The 12,863-nt window shown below is 38.3% G+C and overlaps 1 protein-coding gene across 2 annotated transcripts; it reads left to right on the forward strand.

Moving 5' to 3' along the window:
- The first annotated feature begins 45 nt into the window (after positions 1-45).
- Positions 46-12,121, forward strand: erich2 (glutamate rich 2). 2 transcript variants are annotated; one of them, XM_031893321.1, is made up of 14 exons: positions 46-137; positions 355-398; positions 1,284-1,326; positions 3,128-3,161; positions 3,631-3,667; positions 3,944-3,989; positions 4,284-4,329; positions 4,840-4,876; positions 5,923-6,021; positions 6,234-6,313; positions 7,586-7,713; positions 9,437-9,494; positions 10,625-10,696; positions 11,891-12,121. In XM_031893321.1, the coding sequence occupies exons 2-14, from the start codon at positions 388-390 to the stop codon at positions 12,037-12,039; spliced, it is 840 nt and encodes a 279-aa protein (XP_031749181.1). In that variant the 5' UTR covers positions 46-137; positions 355-387; the 3' UTR covers positions 12,040-12,121. The 2 variants fall into 2 exon arrangements, with proteins under 2 accessions (XP_031749181.1, XP_031749182.1); XM_031893322.1 differs by having other exon boundaries at positions 1,284-1,317.
- Positions 12,122-12,863: the final 742 nt, after the last annotated feature.

The raw sequence follows: 12,863 nt of genomic DNA on the forward strand, positions 1-12,863 counted from the left end.
TTTAGAAAATAAGAATACGGAACCTTTCTCTCGATCACTATTTTCTACCCGGAAAACGGAAGTTGCAACATTTTTGCATGAGCATTTGTTGCTATGGAAACAGGCCGCTTTTAAGCCGCTGGTAAAACTTATTTCTGGTAAGACACTAGCAGGGAGATTGGGGATATGTTACCCAAAGAATGGTGTTATACACTCGGGAATCTTTAACCAGCTTGGTGCCCCTTGTTGCTGCTGAACTACAAATCCCACAATCCCTCCTGAGACTAAAAGCAGCATGAGAGCCACTAGTGTATATTATAGGATTAACCTATTCAACAGACTCGTCCATAAACTATTTTTGTTTTTTTAATTTAGGAGATTCGCAAATCCAACAGCAAAAAAGGAACAATGGTGAGCAGGTAAATACAAACAATCCATACCTTTTCTAGAGGTTAAATGGAAGCTGCTATAAGATTTCTGTACTTATGATTTTCACTAGAATTTCCATCAGTTATTACATGCTGCCTGCCTCTAACCTCTATTCGTATGTGTGCAACTATTGGTCGCACGAAAGATCGTTCCCACCCTCCACAGACGTTCAGGGCTGAATCGTCAGATATCGAGGTAGAAACAATAGATATTCTGAACGTAAGATTTTGCTCGGGCGCCTTCAATGGCCATACAGACACCGAATATCGTATGAAACAAGGTTTTGGACAATATTATAGGTGCGTGAATGGCCGGCTTAAGGGTGAAGACGCACAGAGCTACTTAGTAGCAGCTACTTGTCATAGCTACTAAACGCCAGAATATACCCTGCCATAGACAATACTGAAAATTGCCTAAAACACAAATAATCATCTTAAAATGATCAGCATTGTCTGTTTCTGTAGCCACGAAAATAGCAGCTACTAGTAGCTCTGTGTGTCTTCACCCTACTGGCAGCCCTGGATGCAGCTGAAGTCTCCAAAGAGAATCATCCTTACCAGCTCTATGTCAGCCATCTCCCATACCATTTACTGGAGGGGTGCATAATGTATTGGCACCCCCAGCGAATTTATCTTTCCCGGTGCCTACTTTGGAGAGCTAGAAGATGCTGAATTGCGATACCCAACAGCTGTTGCCAGGACTTCTCTCTGTGTGTATTTCTTTTCTACATTCTTCCATAGTAAATGTGTTAAGCTGCATTGTCAGTTGTAGTACCTGCACATTTGCGTGGAATCTGTTGTGAGCTCCTTGGATTGTCAGGCTATTTGTGTATATATAATACTTTTTTAAGCTAACACAATTATTTTTCCCCTTAGGGTGGAGACCCGGAGTGCAACAACCAGAACAAGTGTAAGAAAAGTACTGGAGCTACATTTGAAATTAATGGGTGATATGTATTAAATATGCTCTGCTTGCTTTGTTTCTTAATTGATTAGAAAACCTTCTCAAATATTTGTTCCTTTTCCACTATGTTTTCTAGATGATTCTTATTCTTTGTATATTCCACTCATTTCTATGGCCTTCCTCTCCTCCTACCAAGAAAGAATATATTTATATTTGGAGTATACTGTATATGGTGTAGAGATAAATATAGAAAAATGGACCCTATTTACTAACTTTATCACTAGTACAGTGCTATACTGCTCTGAGATGGCATTATAATAACCTACATGGCAACAGTGTAGCAAGTTTTTCAGCATTCTTTAAATGGGTTGTTCACCTTTGAGTTAACAGTTAGTATGACGTAGAGTGTAATATTCTGAGACAATTTGAAATTGGTCTTTATTTTTTGTTGCTTGTGGTTTTTTTAATCATTTAACCTTTTTTTCAGTGACTCCAGTTTAAACTTTAAGCAGTTATGTGCTTGCTAGGGAACTAACAAAGCTGCATGAATCCATATTAGTGGAAAATATGTTTTTGTTTTAATTTTTTTATAATAAGCTGATGCAAATTTCCGAAAGACCTCTTATCTGGAAGGACCCAAGCATTACGAATAATAGATCCCAGTATATATGTTGCAAAAATAAACTTGATAAGGGTTTGCACACAAGAAACACAAGCACAGTGGTACTATTAAAAAAATATAGTCCTTTATATAGTATACAAAAGATTTAACAGCAGTCAATTTTAATTGCAAAGTTAGATTCTCTGCTGATGTAAAAAATGACCCTCCCAACTATCTCTTGCAGTTCCCACTGACTTCCAGGGATACTGCGCAAAAGTGCGGGTGGGAGTGTGTTTTTTAACCCTAAAATGCTTAGGATGTAAAAGTATTTATACAGGCACTTCTGTGAGGGGTTCTCCATACATTTGTGTTTGTGATCAGTTAACTTAAAGGGGTAGTTCACCTTTAATTCACTTTTAATATGATGTAGACATTGATATTCTGAGACAATTTGCAATTGGTCTTCATTTTGTATTTTTTGCAGTGGCCCCCACCAGCACATCTGAGTGGTACAGCTCTAGCAGGTTGTACTTTGCATGATTGGGTGAGAAAAATTGTGGAAAAGAAAGAATTTTGTTGATTGGGGGATAAAAACTCGTGCACAACTCCTGTTGGTGCCATGCTGTGACTGCTACGTCATCGGTGCGTGCCACGGTCAAACACGCAGGCTGACCTCAGTAGCTTGGTTCCCCGGCCATCCCTACCTCATCCAGCGCGTGGGATGACACTATCCATCACCCAGACTGGTTGTATTTGTTTGGCCATCGTGCTTGGCAGCACAGCAACCCCTAACATGGGGTACTGGGTTTGTGTCCCAACTACCACATGACATTTCCCTGTGACAGCATGGCATATAAAGGACTATATTTTTTTAATACTACCACTGTGCTTGTGTTTCTTGTGTGCAAACCCTCATCCTATTTAAAATGTTTTTGGTGCCCTGTATGGGGGTACTGCTTTTGGGTTTTTTTGCACCAAAAACCTATATTGTTGTTCTTTTGTTTGCGAAGTGAGTGCCCTCCATTTATGTATATTTACTATATGCAGAAATAAACTTGCTCAGATGAACCCAAAGGACAGTAAAATCTTGTTAAAAGTTAATGTAACATTTAATGTTTGTTAAAATCTTGACTTATTTGTACACGGTCAAGAAGAGTAGCAATGGGGGATTTACAGTGTTTACATGGTGGTAACTGGCAAATTTTATGATTTCAGGGTCCAGGAAAACTGGAAGTTCTTGGCCCAGAAGGTAAGTTTTTTCTAAAGGGAAAATCATAGCAATATCTATTGATATCCTATTTTAGTGTAATCGCACACATGCCTGTGTTTGTGAATGAGCCTTTAAATCAGACCCTGTGCTGATATCCAGTGGGCAAGCTGGAAAAGATCTAGGGCAAAAGACTGTCTGACTCTGGAAGCAGTCTGCATCTGATAGGTCTGCATGGGCCCCATAATTTCATGTGATCATTAAGTGACAAGATCAGCCCAATTCTGACAGACCAACTGTCCTATAAAATCACAAGGCAGTCTGCTAAACCTGACACCCTTCATGGCACCCTCCATGCCCAGATGATTAGGCACTTAGGTGCAAGATCAAAAGCTGACACCATCATCTGGCCACCATAGACTTCAGATGAATTCTCTTTAGGTCAGAATCTCTCTGTGTTTTAACTGAGTTGGAGGGTCTGACCATACTTGTTTAACGCTTTGTTTTTTAGATGGACTTGCTACAGAAACTTGCTCTTCGGCACCTCAGTGAGTTGAAAGATGTAATGTGTGCAGTGCACAAGCCATAATGGTACCGTGCAAGCTTCTATAAAAGGGAGTCAGAATGTGTGAGATTAGCTAGTCCTAATGTGTTTTCTATCTGTTTGTGTATATATGTTCAGTAAAGCCTACTGGTATTTCTAATTCTGCAGTGTTTATCCACATATTTCTGTTTTTTTGTGTATGTGAGCTGCCATATTGATCTTATTTGCATATTTCACAGCGTATAATTAATATCTTGTCATTAACTGCCTCTTATTTTAGCAGATTTTGCCATTTTGAGACTGCGGATCTAACAAAGGCCATAAAGGTACTTACATGTAAAAATTCAGTCCCATTGAATGAGTTGGTTATGCCTTAATCCTGTCTTATGCAATATTAGCTTTAGTTTTGATACCAAAAAAATGTAATATAAAGCAAAGTAACAGCGTACACCATGCTAAACATTATGTCTGCAAACTGCCCTCTTGGCCTAAAAAGACAGAGAAACTGCCCCGTGAGGCATTAGCCAAGGAAGCCTTTATTTGCCAGATATTTTCTGAAACATTTAGTAAGATACCTAAAGTGTGTATATTATTAATTATATTTTCTGTTAATTTTTTAGACAGTAGCAGATGAAAAAGGAAAACTACAGGTCATCGGTCCAAAAGGTGATATTATACTCTTTTGAACTCTTATACTGTTTTCTTTAATAAACATTTTTGGAAATATATTATTGGTGGACTCGGCAGGCAGCCAATGAGGGGCAGTAGTACTCTTAAGTAGGCCAACTTGAATAGAATACGGCAGACAATTAAGGAAGCAAGCCAGAGATCACCTGATCTTTTGTTTATTGCTGAAAGACAAACAAGCATTATAGAACCTAGGGCAGTTGACACTGTTTGTACCCCCTATAGACAAGTCTGGTATGAAAACTCCAAAATATTTAACCTAATGTCCAAATTGTGTTAGACTGCCAGCCCTCAGGGGCAAGGTTTAATGTACTCCACAATGATATTAAACAAATGCTGATCATTTTGGAAACAATTTATAATTTTCTTCCACATAACAGTCATGATTTATGCTCCTGTCATTTGAGTTGCCTGACTGTATATGGTTTCAGCTCAAAATTAAGTAATATTATTCATTCTTTTTTTTTTTTTTTTTAAATTGTATTTCAGAAAATGTTTTCATTCTTCCTAGTGGAACATTATCAAGGTAAGATGGGAGAGTCAGGAAACACCCAACTTATACTAAAAGGACCTCTTTCAAATGCTTGAATAAAGACTTTACATATATCTGTATACATATTAGTAGCAGGAAGGCCTGGACTGGCAATCTGTGGATTCTGGCAAATGCCAGAGGGGCTGCTGTAAGATGCCATAGACACTCACTATTTATTGGGCCTGTGGGGGGCTGTTGGCAGTTTTTTTTAGATGAACCTGATCCATTTAGCGATTTTTCTGCTGGTGTAGAGATGCTTGTCACCTGCCAAACACTGATTTGAAAGGCAATTAACATGTTCCAAGGGATAACAGTCCGAACTTTTTTTTCCCAAAACACACATTTCAATATTTTCATACCCTATTTAAGTCAATAGCAGGCAGCACAGCTGGTAATAGGTGTCACTATGTACATGTACTGTACGCCTTAGTACGTAGATGTAATAACAACCAATTCCTGTTATTACAGGTATAGGATCCATTATCTGAATATTTGGGATCTGGGGTTTTCCTAAAAAGGGACCTTTAATTTGGATCTCCATACTTTGTCTGCTACAAATCATTAAAACATTACATAAACCCATTAGGATTGTTTTGCCACCAGTATGGCTTAATGCAGCTTAATTACTATCATGTACAAGGTACTGGTTTATTATTACAGAAAAAAAGGAAATAATTACAAAAAAAATAGAATTATTTGCTTAAAATGGACTTTGTGGGAGATGGCCTTTAGAAAATGCTAAGTTTTCCAGATAATTGGTTTCCGGATAACAGATCCCATTTCTGTACATAGCACAATTCTTATGTTAACATGGGGGGTAGTAAGTAGAAAGGTTTGATTTAAGTTTAATCAGCTTAAGCAACCTTAACTTAATCAGCAGAACATTAATGGTTTGTATAGGTGACTAAACATGTTCAAATTTTGCACCTTTATTACTTTCCCTTATTGAATTTTATATACCTGGACAAAAATCATAGTCCACTATAAAGCCAAATTTAGAATTTAGAATATTGTTTTATTTAAATAAATTCCTTTTTCAGACCAGTCAGCGCTGGAGGAGGTCAGTGGTCAGTAGGAAGGAAAACGTACAGCCCTACCAAGCAGATCTCGCTGTGTGCAGTGAAAGCATTGTCACAAAGGTACGTGGCTAAGGCTTATGTCCCACTGGCAAACTAGGCAAATCAAATCAGTGTTTCAGTATAAACATTAGGGACGTTCAGTCACCAACTGCTGAACTCCCCATATGCCTTCTCACATGCCCTATGGTGTAATTGCTGTGCCACCACTTTTTAAACCAAAATAAGATATTACAAAGTGCACATTTAGTAACCTTACTTGTGCTTTTTTTCAGCAGCGACAGTGAAGAGTGCAAACCCCTAGGAAGGATGAGCACTAATAGAAATCTAAATAAATCCTTGCCAGAACAGATAGGTAATTGTCTGGGTCATTTTCTTAATGTATTTATTATTTACCTTGTTACAATGTAAGGTAGAAGCAGAGATGGCAGTGCAGAAGGGGGGACAGCAATAACATTTGATTTTACAGAATAAATATAGTATAATTGTACAGGTATGGGACCTGTTATCCAAAATACACGAAACCTGTGGTTTTCTGGATAAGGGATCTTTCTGTAATTTGGATCTCAGTATCTTAAGTCTACTAAAAAAAAACATTAAACATTTACTAAATCCAATAGGATTGTGTTTGCCTTCCATAAGGATTAATTATATCCTAGTTGGGAATCAGGTACAAGGTACTGTTTTATTATTACAGAGAAAAACATTTTTAAGTATTAGAATTATTTTCTATAGGAAATGGCCTTCCCGTAATTCAGAACCTTCTGGATATGGGGTTTTAGTATAATGGGTACCATACCTGTATAATGGTGTACAATATTGTCTTTTTACAGCATATATACATTTGCTATTTATTCATAGTATTTTGTTTGGACTTCATAATGCAGCACCACTTCATAACCAGCATTAATATGGATTATGGCTTTAATCTTAGCTTGAGATATTTTGCAGCTACAATGACTTTTCCCCAGGCTTTTTCCCCAGTACAGGTATGGGATCCATTATCCAGAAATATGTTATCCAGAAAGGTCATCTCCCATTGCCTCCATTTTAATCAAATAATTATCTCTGTAATAATAAAACAGTACCTTGTACTGAACAGTACCTTGAAACTGTTGCTTTTTCAGCAATAGCGAAATCCCACAGCAAAATCCTTTTGGGGCCCTACAATGCTAAAAGAAGAACCTAATCACAAATATATTTTTAAAATTGCACGTCTTTTAGGGCTCCACTGGGCTCTCTACACTTCAGGGCCCCTAGCAGTCACAGGGTCTGCTCTCCCTATTTTTACACCGATGATTAGCGATAAATCCTTTTTAAAGGGGTGGTTTTCCCTTAGATTAACTTTTAGTATGCTATAGAGTAGCCAAATGTTTGCAACTTTCCAATTGGTCTTCATTTGTTTTAGTTTTTAAATTACTTACTTTCTTCTGACTTCTAGCTTTCAAACCCTGGCATCTAAAAAACTATTGCTCTTTGAGACTCCAACTGTATTGCTATTACTTTTCTTTCTATTTCGGCCTCTCCTAATCATATTCCAAGCTTTCACCACTCCTTGGTTGTTTGGATAATTTGGACCCTAGCAACCAGATAGCTGCAGAATTCAATACAGCTTTCATGTTTTTAGATGAAAATGCAGGATGCGTATCACAGCACATTGGGAAGACAGTGGTGACAGACAAGGGCAAGGAAGCCAGTGATGAGGATGACAGCGATGATGATAAAGAAGTCGCGCCAATAGAGCTTCTTGCTGAGGTGGGAAAGCTTTGTATCAGATGCATTTTGTCATGCAGTGCAACCACCAAGCATGCTACACGCTCACACGTGACATCCTTAGGACTTTTGCAAACTGGCATTTGTACATCAGATAAAAGTCCAGCACAGCACTGAAGACTTGGTGTGGCCAAACGTATTCCCTTTCAGCAAACAGACCCTATATTTAACAAAGTGTGCCATCTGTTTATACAACATAATGCACCTTGGATAGAGGTAAAACCACAGTGGGTATGTAGCCATAGCCTAAGGAAGAATATATATTTTTAGCCATCATCTAAACACAGTAATGGGAGGCATTTAAAGGGACACTAAACCCTACTGTGCTGCACTGCTCAACCAAACTTTACTCAGCTGTTGCTGAACTACAAATCCCAGAACAATTTAACATATAATGAAGGTTAAGGCATGCTGGGAGCTGTAGTCCAGGAACATCAGGGTTATATTCTTAAAGCAATATTGCACTATAAAACTTTTCCAAAACTTTCCCCGAAATCTCCAGGGCCAGCTGTTGCATTAAAATGCAAGAAATCCTCCAATGAGAATCCCAGCTGATCTGTGTAAATCTGGCTCCATGTTCTCTGTTCCAGCAATAGGAGTTGGGAGCATTAAGCACAGTTTCCCAGCACTGAACAAGTCTGTCCTTTATCCCCATGTCTCATTCAAGTGTCTTATAATGAATGGAAATAATAACATAATTATCTCTATATGTAAGATAACACAAGGTGCCTGACACATTGCTGGGAATCAGCATTCTCATTGTTGAATTATTTTGCATTTATAATGAAGATCAGTAGAATTCTCATCAGTGAATTTTCTTGCATCTATAATTACGTTTTTTGGCAACTTCTATAGCAAAACTAGGGGGCGCTATGGGATAGTGTTATGGTAGGGTTTACACGCCCTTTAAAGAGCAACTAAAGTCCCACAATATTAACCTTGTATAATGTACATTAGCAAACCTAACATAGCTCGCCTTGCCATTTCTGCCGACAAACAAAACTTACCTGCCTGTCACTGTCTAGGTTTTAAGACACCCACGCTGGCCCGATTTTACCGCCATCTGTTGAGCAATTTGCATTACTGCACATGGTGGATTTGCTCAATAATCTTGCACTTTATATACTTGGGGGCACATTTACAAAAGCACGAACGCTCGATCGGTCATGCGAACGCTCCGAGTGTATTTTCGCCATTTTTTTCGGGCGTCCGCGCGACTTTTCCGTACGCCGCACAACTTTTTCGGACGTTTGCACAAAATAATTGGAAAGGTTTTACCACTGTTTACAATTGTTCGGTACGAAAATTTCGCGACTTTCGGATCGCCAATACGATATTATCGTGACTAATACGATTTTTTCATAAGCATTTTCGTGATATTTGCGATCTTACGAAATTTTCGTTTCCAATACGATTTTTTCCCATTCGTGATTCGGATTCGTGGATTAGTAAATGTGCCCCTTGGTGTTTGGATGCACTTAAGGAATTACCATTTCTAAACGTTTTTGCATTATAAGTTGTTTTTTGTCTTCAATTTCTATACACATGCGCTCCTGCTATACATCTCTGTAAGTCTGTCTAATATAGCTGGCTTCCTTCTTGCCTCCCTGGAATTCAAGTTCTGTAACTCCTTTTTATATTTACAGGTTTCTTTTATAGATTTGTGAGCCCTGAAAGCTATTAATAATCATTTCTCTTTTTTCAGTTCCTTAAGGCTGTAATGACTGCAGATTATAAAGTGGCGCACAAGCTTTGCCAAATGAGTAAGGATCTCCCTTTGTTACCATTTGTTGCTTCTGTACAAACGTTATAGAGCAGAGACCAGAACAAAAATAAAATCAATGGAAAGCTGAGAGCAGGGCACAAACCACTCAATTTATACATAACATTTACACTATAAAATGAAAAGGAAAAATATGTTCCTTTCAAGTAGAGGTATAATTAGATCTTATGTTCTGTAGCAGAAATATCCAGATATTTATGTTTTATAGCTAGCATCTTTTTGCTGCTGTTAAAACTGCCTATAAGTCCAATCACAATTAAGTATTTAATGGGACCATTACTATGAATCCAGCAGAATTTGCTTTGCAGAAAAGTCACTAAAGCAATATGTATTGTTTCAGTGCTAAGCCCAGCATCCACATTGCAAGGAATGTTGTGAGTGTGCGTAGCTCAAGGTTCACATATACAGAGCTTCCGCTTTATAGTACTCCCTAACCAAAGCTGGCCATACATTATAAGTTCCTCTCGTTTGGCTAGGTTGCTATGAGGTTGATATGCCCACCTAAGGTAGCCAATATCGGGCAGATCTGTTTGTTTGGCCCTGGAGGCAAACAATTGAATCACAATGACAGGGATACAGTCCATGAGGGTGAGGAGGGTATCAGTGAACCCGGGGCTGCTCCAACCATGAGGCAAAATAAGAACCTTGCCTTAGGTGAGCAACCAGTTACCAGGGAAGACACCTCTGGTAACTTTAAGAGCCGACTTTTTGTATTCGCGCTCTCTGCACTAGTGATGCTGCAGTCCTCGATCCAACGGGAAAATCAAACCTGCCTGATCAATATCTCCTTGATTTTTGGTCAGATATTGGATGAGTTGGAGGGCCCTATACATGGGCAGATAAGTTGCTGAATAGGTCTAAGGGCCTGAATTGGCATCTGGCCATGTATAACATTAACTGCTTATATCAGCTCCCAGCCTGGACCTCTCTTTGAAGAGAGAGCTTTTTAATACTTAAACCCAGTCCATATCTAAACTGGGGCAACACAATTACCTGCAGGCAGTCAAAGCATTAGATCCTTCCAAAACCCATGGTAACAGAACCAACTGCAACAGGAGCAAATTGTAAAATAATTTCCACTGATCCAGCTTGTTCTTTCCGCTATTCCAGTTCTTATATACGAACCTGAAAATCGAGAAGCAAAGGAATTTCAACCACTTATTGAGAAAATGGTGGAAATGGGTAGGTTACAGATTTTTTTAAAATTCCAAAACTAATAAAAAACAATACATCACTATCAGACAGAGGGAGAATACTCAGCCGGCATGGATCCAGTCAGGAAAGTATATGAAAGTAGGAGAACTTGCATTAGAGCACTTGCATCTTTAATAAAGCTTGGGGTGCCTACAGTTCAGTTTTAGGGAAAGTTAAATGAGGGAGCACCTTACTGGATACATTTATACATGTATCAGTAGAAGTTTCACTAATGCTTGCTTTGGCTGTGGCCTTCTCAGTAAGTGCCAAAAGAACTGTGCCATCTTTTTGTGGCTATCAGACAGAGATATCGCTTTACTGTATGCACTAGATTTATCCCTTCTGTCTGGATGAGATGAATGGAAGCTCAATAATATATGCATCAGTACTTTAGGTATTTAAAGGGATTTTGGCATGATTTTTATGGTATAGTTTTTATAACTTTATAACATTCTTCACAATGCAAATAATTGATTCTGTTATTTAAAATGTTATTCTTAAACCAACAAATGTATTTTTTGTTAGCTGTAATATTGGTGTGTAGGCGCCATCTCAGTGCATTGTGCCTGAGTCTGAGCTTTCAGAAGGAGCCAGCGCTACACATTAGAACTGCTTTCAGCTAACCTATTGTTTCTCCTACTCCCATGTAACTGGAGGAGTCCCAAGCCGGACTTGGATTTCTTACTATTGAGTTCTATTCTGATACCTACTGGGAGCTGCTATCTTGCTACCTTCCCATTGTTCTGCTGATCGGCTGCTGGAAGGGGGGGTGATATCACTCCAACTTGCAGCTCAGTAGTAAAGTGTGAAGTTTATCAGAGCACAAGTCACATGACTGAGGGCAACTAGAAAACTAAGAATATGTCAAGCACCATGTTAAATTTAAAAATCAAGTATAAAAAATCAGTTTGCTCTTTTTAAAAATGGATTACAGTGCAGGATTGTGCTGGAGGAACGTTATTAACTGATGTGTTTTGTACCCATGCCAGAATCCCTTTAAGGCATAATAACTATATAATAAAATGTATAAAATAAAAGTTATATTTGTAAACATTATGAATATTTTAACCTGAATTTCATTCCTTTTACACTATTTTGCAATAGGCATTTAATAGGTTAACTTCCCCTTTAAGTGTGCATAAATATACCTAATAAATGATAATTGTGCTATCTTGATTGTAGAAGATGAAGAGACAGACAGTGAAGAGACAGAAGACAGTGATGACACTGAGGGAAGTGAGACAGATGAGGAAAGCAGTGAAAGTGAAGGAAGTGGGGACAGCTCGGATACAAGCTCTGATGATTCAAGTGAAGAAGAAGATGTTCCTTAGGTGGGATATTATGTACCAGTATTCATTGGCTCTGAATATTTACATCATTACCGAATATCTAAATAAATTCTGTTTGTGTAAATTATTGTTATTATCCTTTATTTATAATATCCCAAAGCTCTTTACGGTGATCATTAATCATCCTCATCCATTTTTGTTACATGTATTTGATCCGCCTTTTGAATTATAATGCCCAGCCTCCTTCAGCAACCAGACTTGCAAAGTGCAACATTTGGCCTCAAATCACCATGTGCTTTACCCACAACACATTGTTGTTTCCCTAGAATTCTTGCATCATTTTGAGTACTGTCTGCCATAACTTCCATGTGATGCACTAGTGCAGTTGCAAATCAGTGTCCCCTTCAGTAAGTGAAAGCAAGTTGTGGTGCCTATTTTTCGTTGTTCGGATAGCATCGCTTCTGGTGTGCCAGTACATGTCATGTCATTATCAGCTTTAGCATCTGATTCACTTGGCTCCAGCAATTTGTGGCTCAAACTGCTATGGGATTCCTGGCAGGTCAAGGCTGAAAGCTTGATGAATACAAGACTCTTTATGAACAGCCTCAATGCTATTTACACTGTATCACATATGTCATGAACTATAAGGGGCCGTGGGCAAGTATTGGCTTTCAAAGAGGAGTTTAAACAAATAAGCTAGAAGTGCAGTGCAATAAAGGTATCATGGCTTTGGCAAAATATTTGTACATCAAATTGGTCTTCTTCTGTATCAAAAGAAGCATAGAAATTTTTCAGATGATCATAGTAACATAGTAAATTAGGTTGAAAAAAAGACACATGCCCATCAAGTTTAACCATAATGCCTA

Source organism: Xenopus tropicalis, chromosome 9 (assembly GCF_000004195.4).
Source record: "Xenopus tropicalis strain Nigerian chromosome 9, UCB_Xtro_10.0, whole genome shotgun sequence".
In the NCBI taxonomy this organism is placed as follows: Eukaryota; Metazoa; Chordata; class Amphibia; order Anura; family Pipidae; genus Xenopus; species Xenopus tropicalis.

Coding starts and splice junctions, on each gene's coding strand:
- erich2 (XM_031893321.1), top strand. Junction 1,327..3,127: donor CCAGAACAAGTGTAAGAAAA/GTACTGGAGCTA, acceptor TTATGATTTCAG/GGTCCAGGAAAACTGGAAGT. Junction 6,022..6,233: donor GTGAAAGCATTGTCACAAAG/GTACGTGGCTAA, acceptor GCTTTTTTTCAG/CAGCGACAGTGAAGAGTGCA.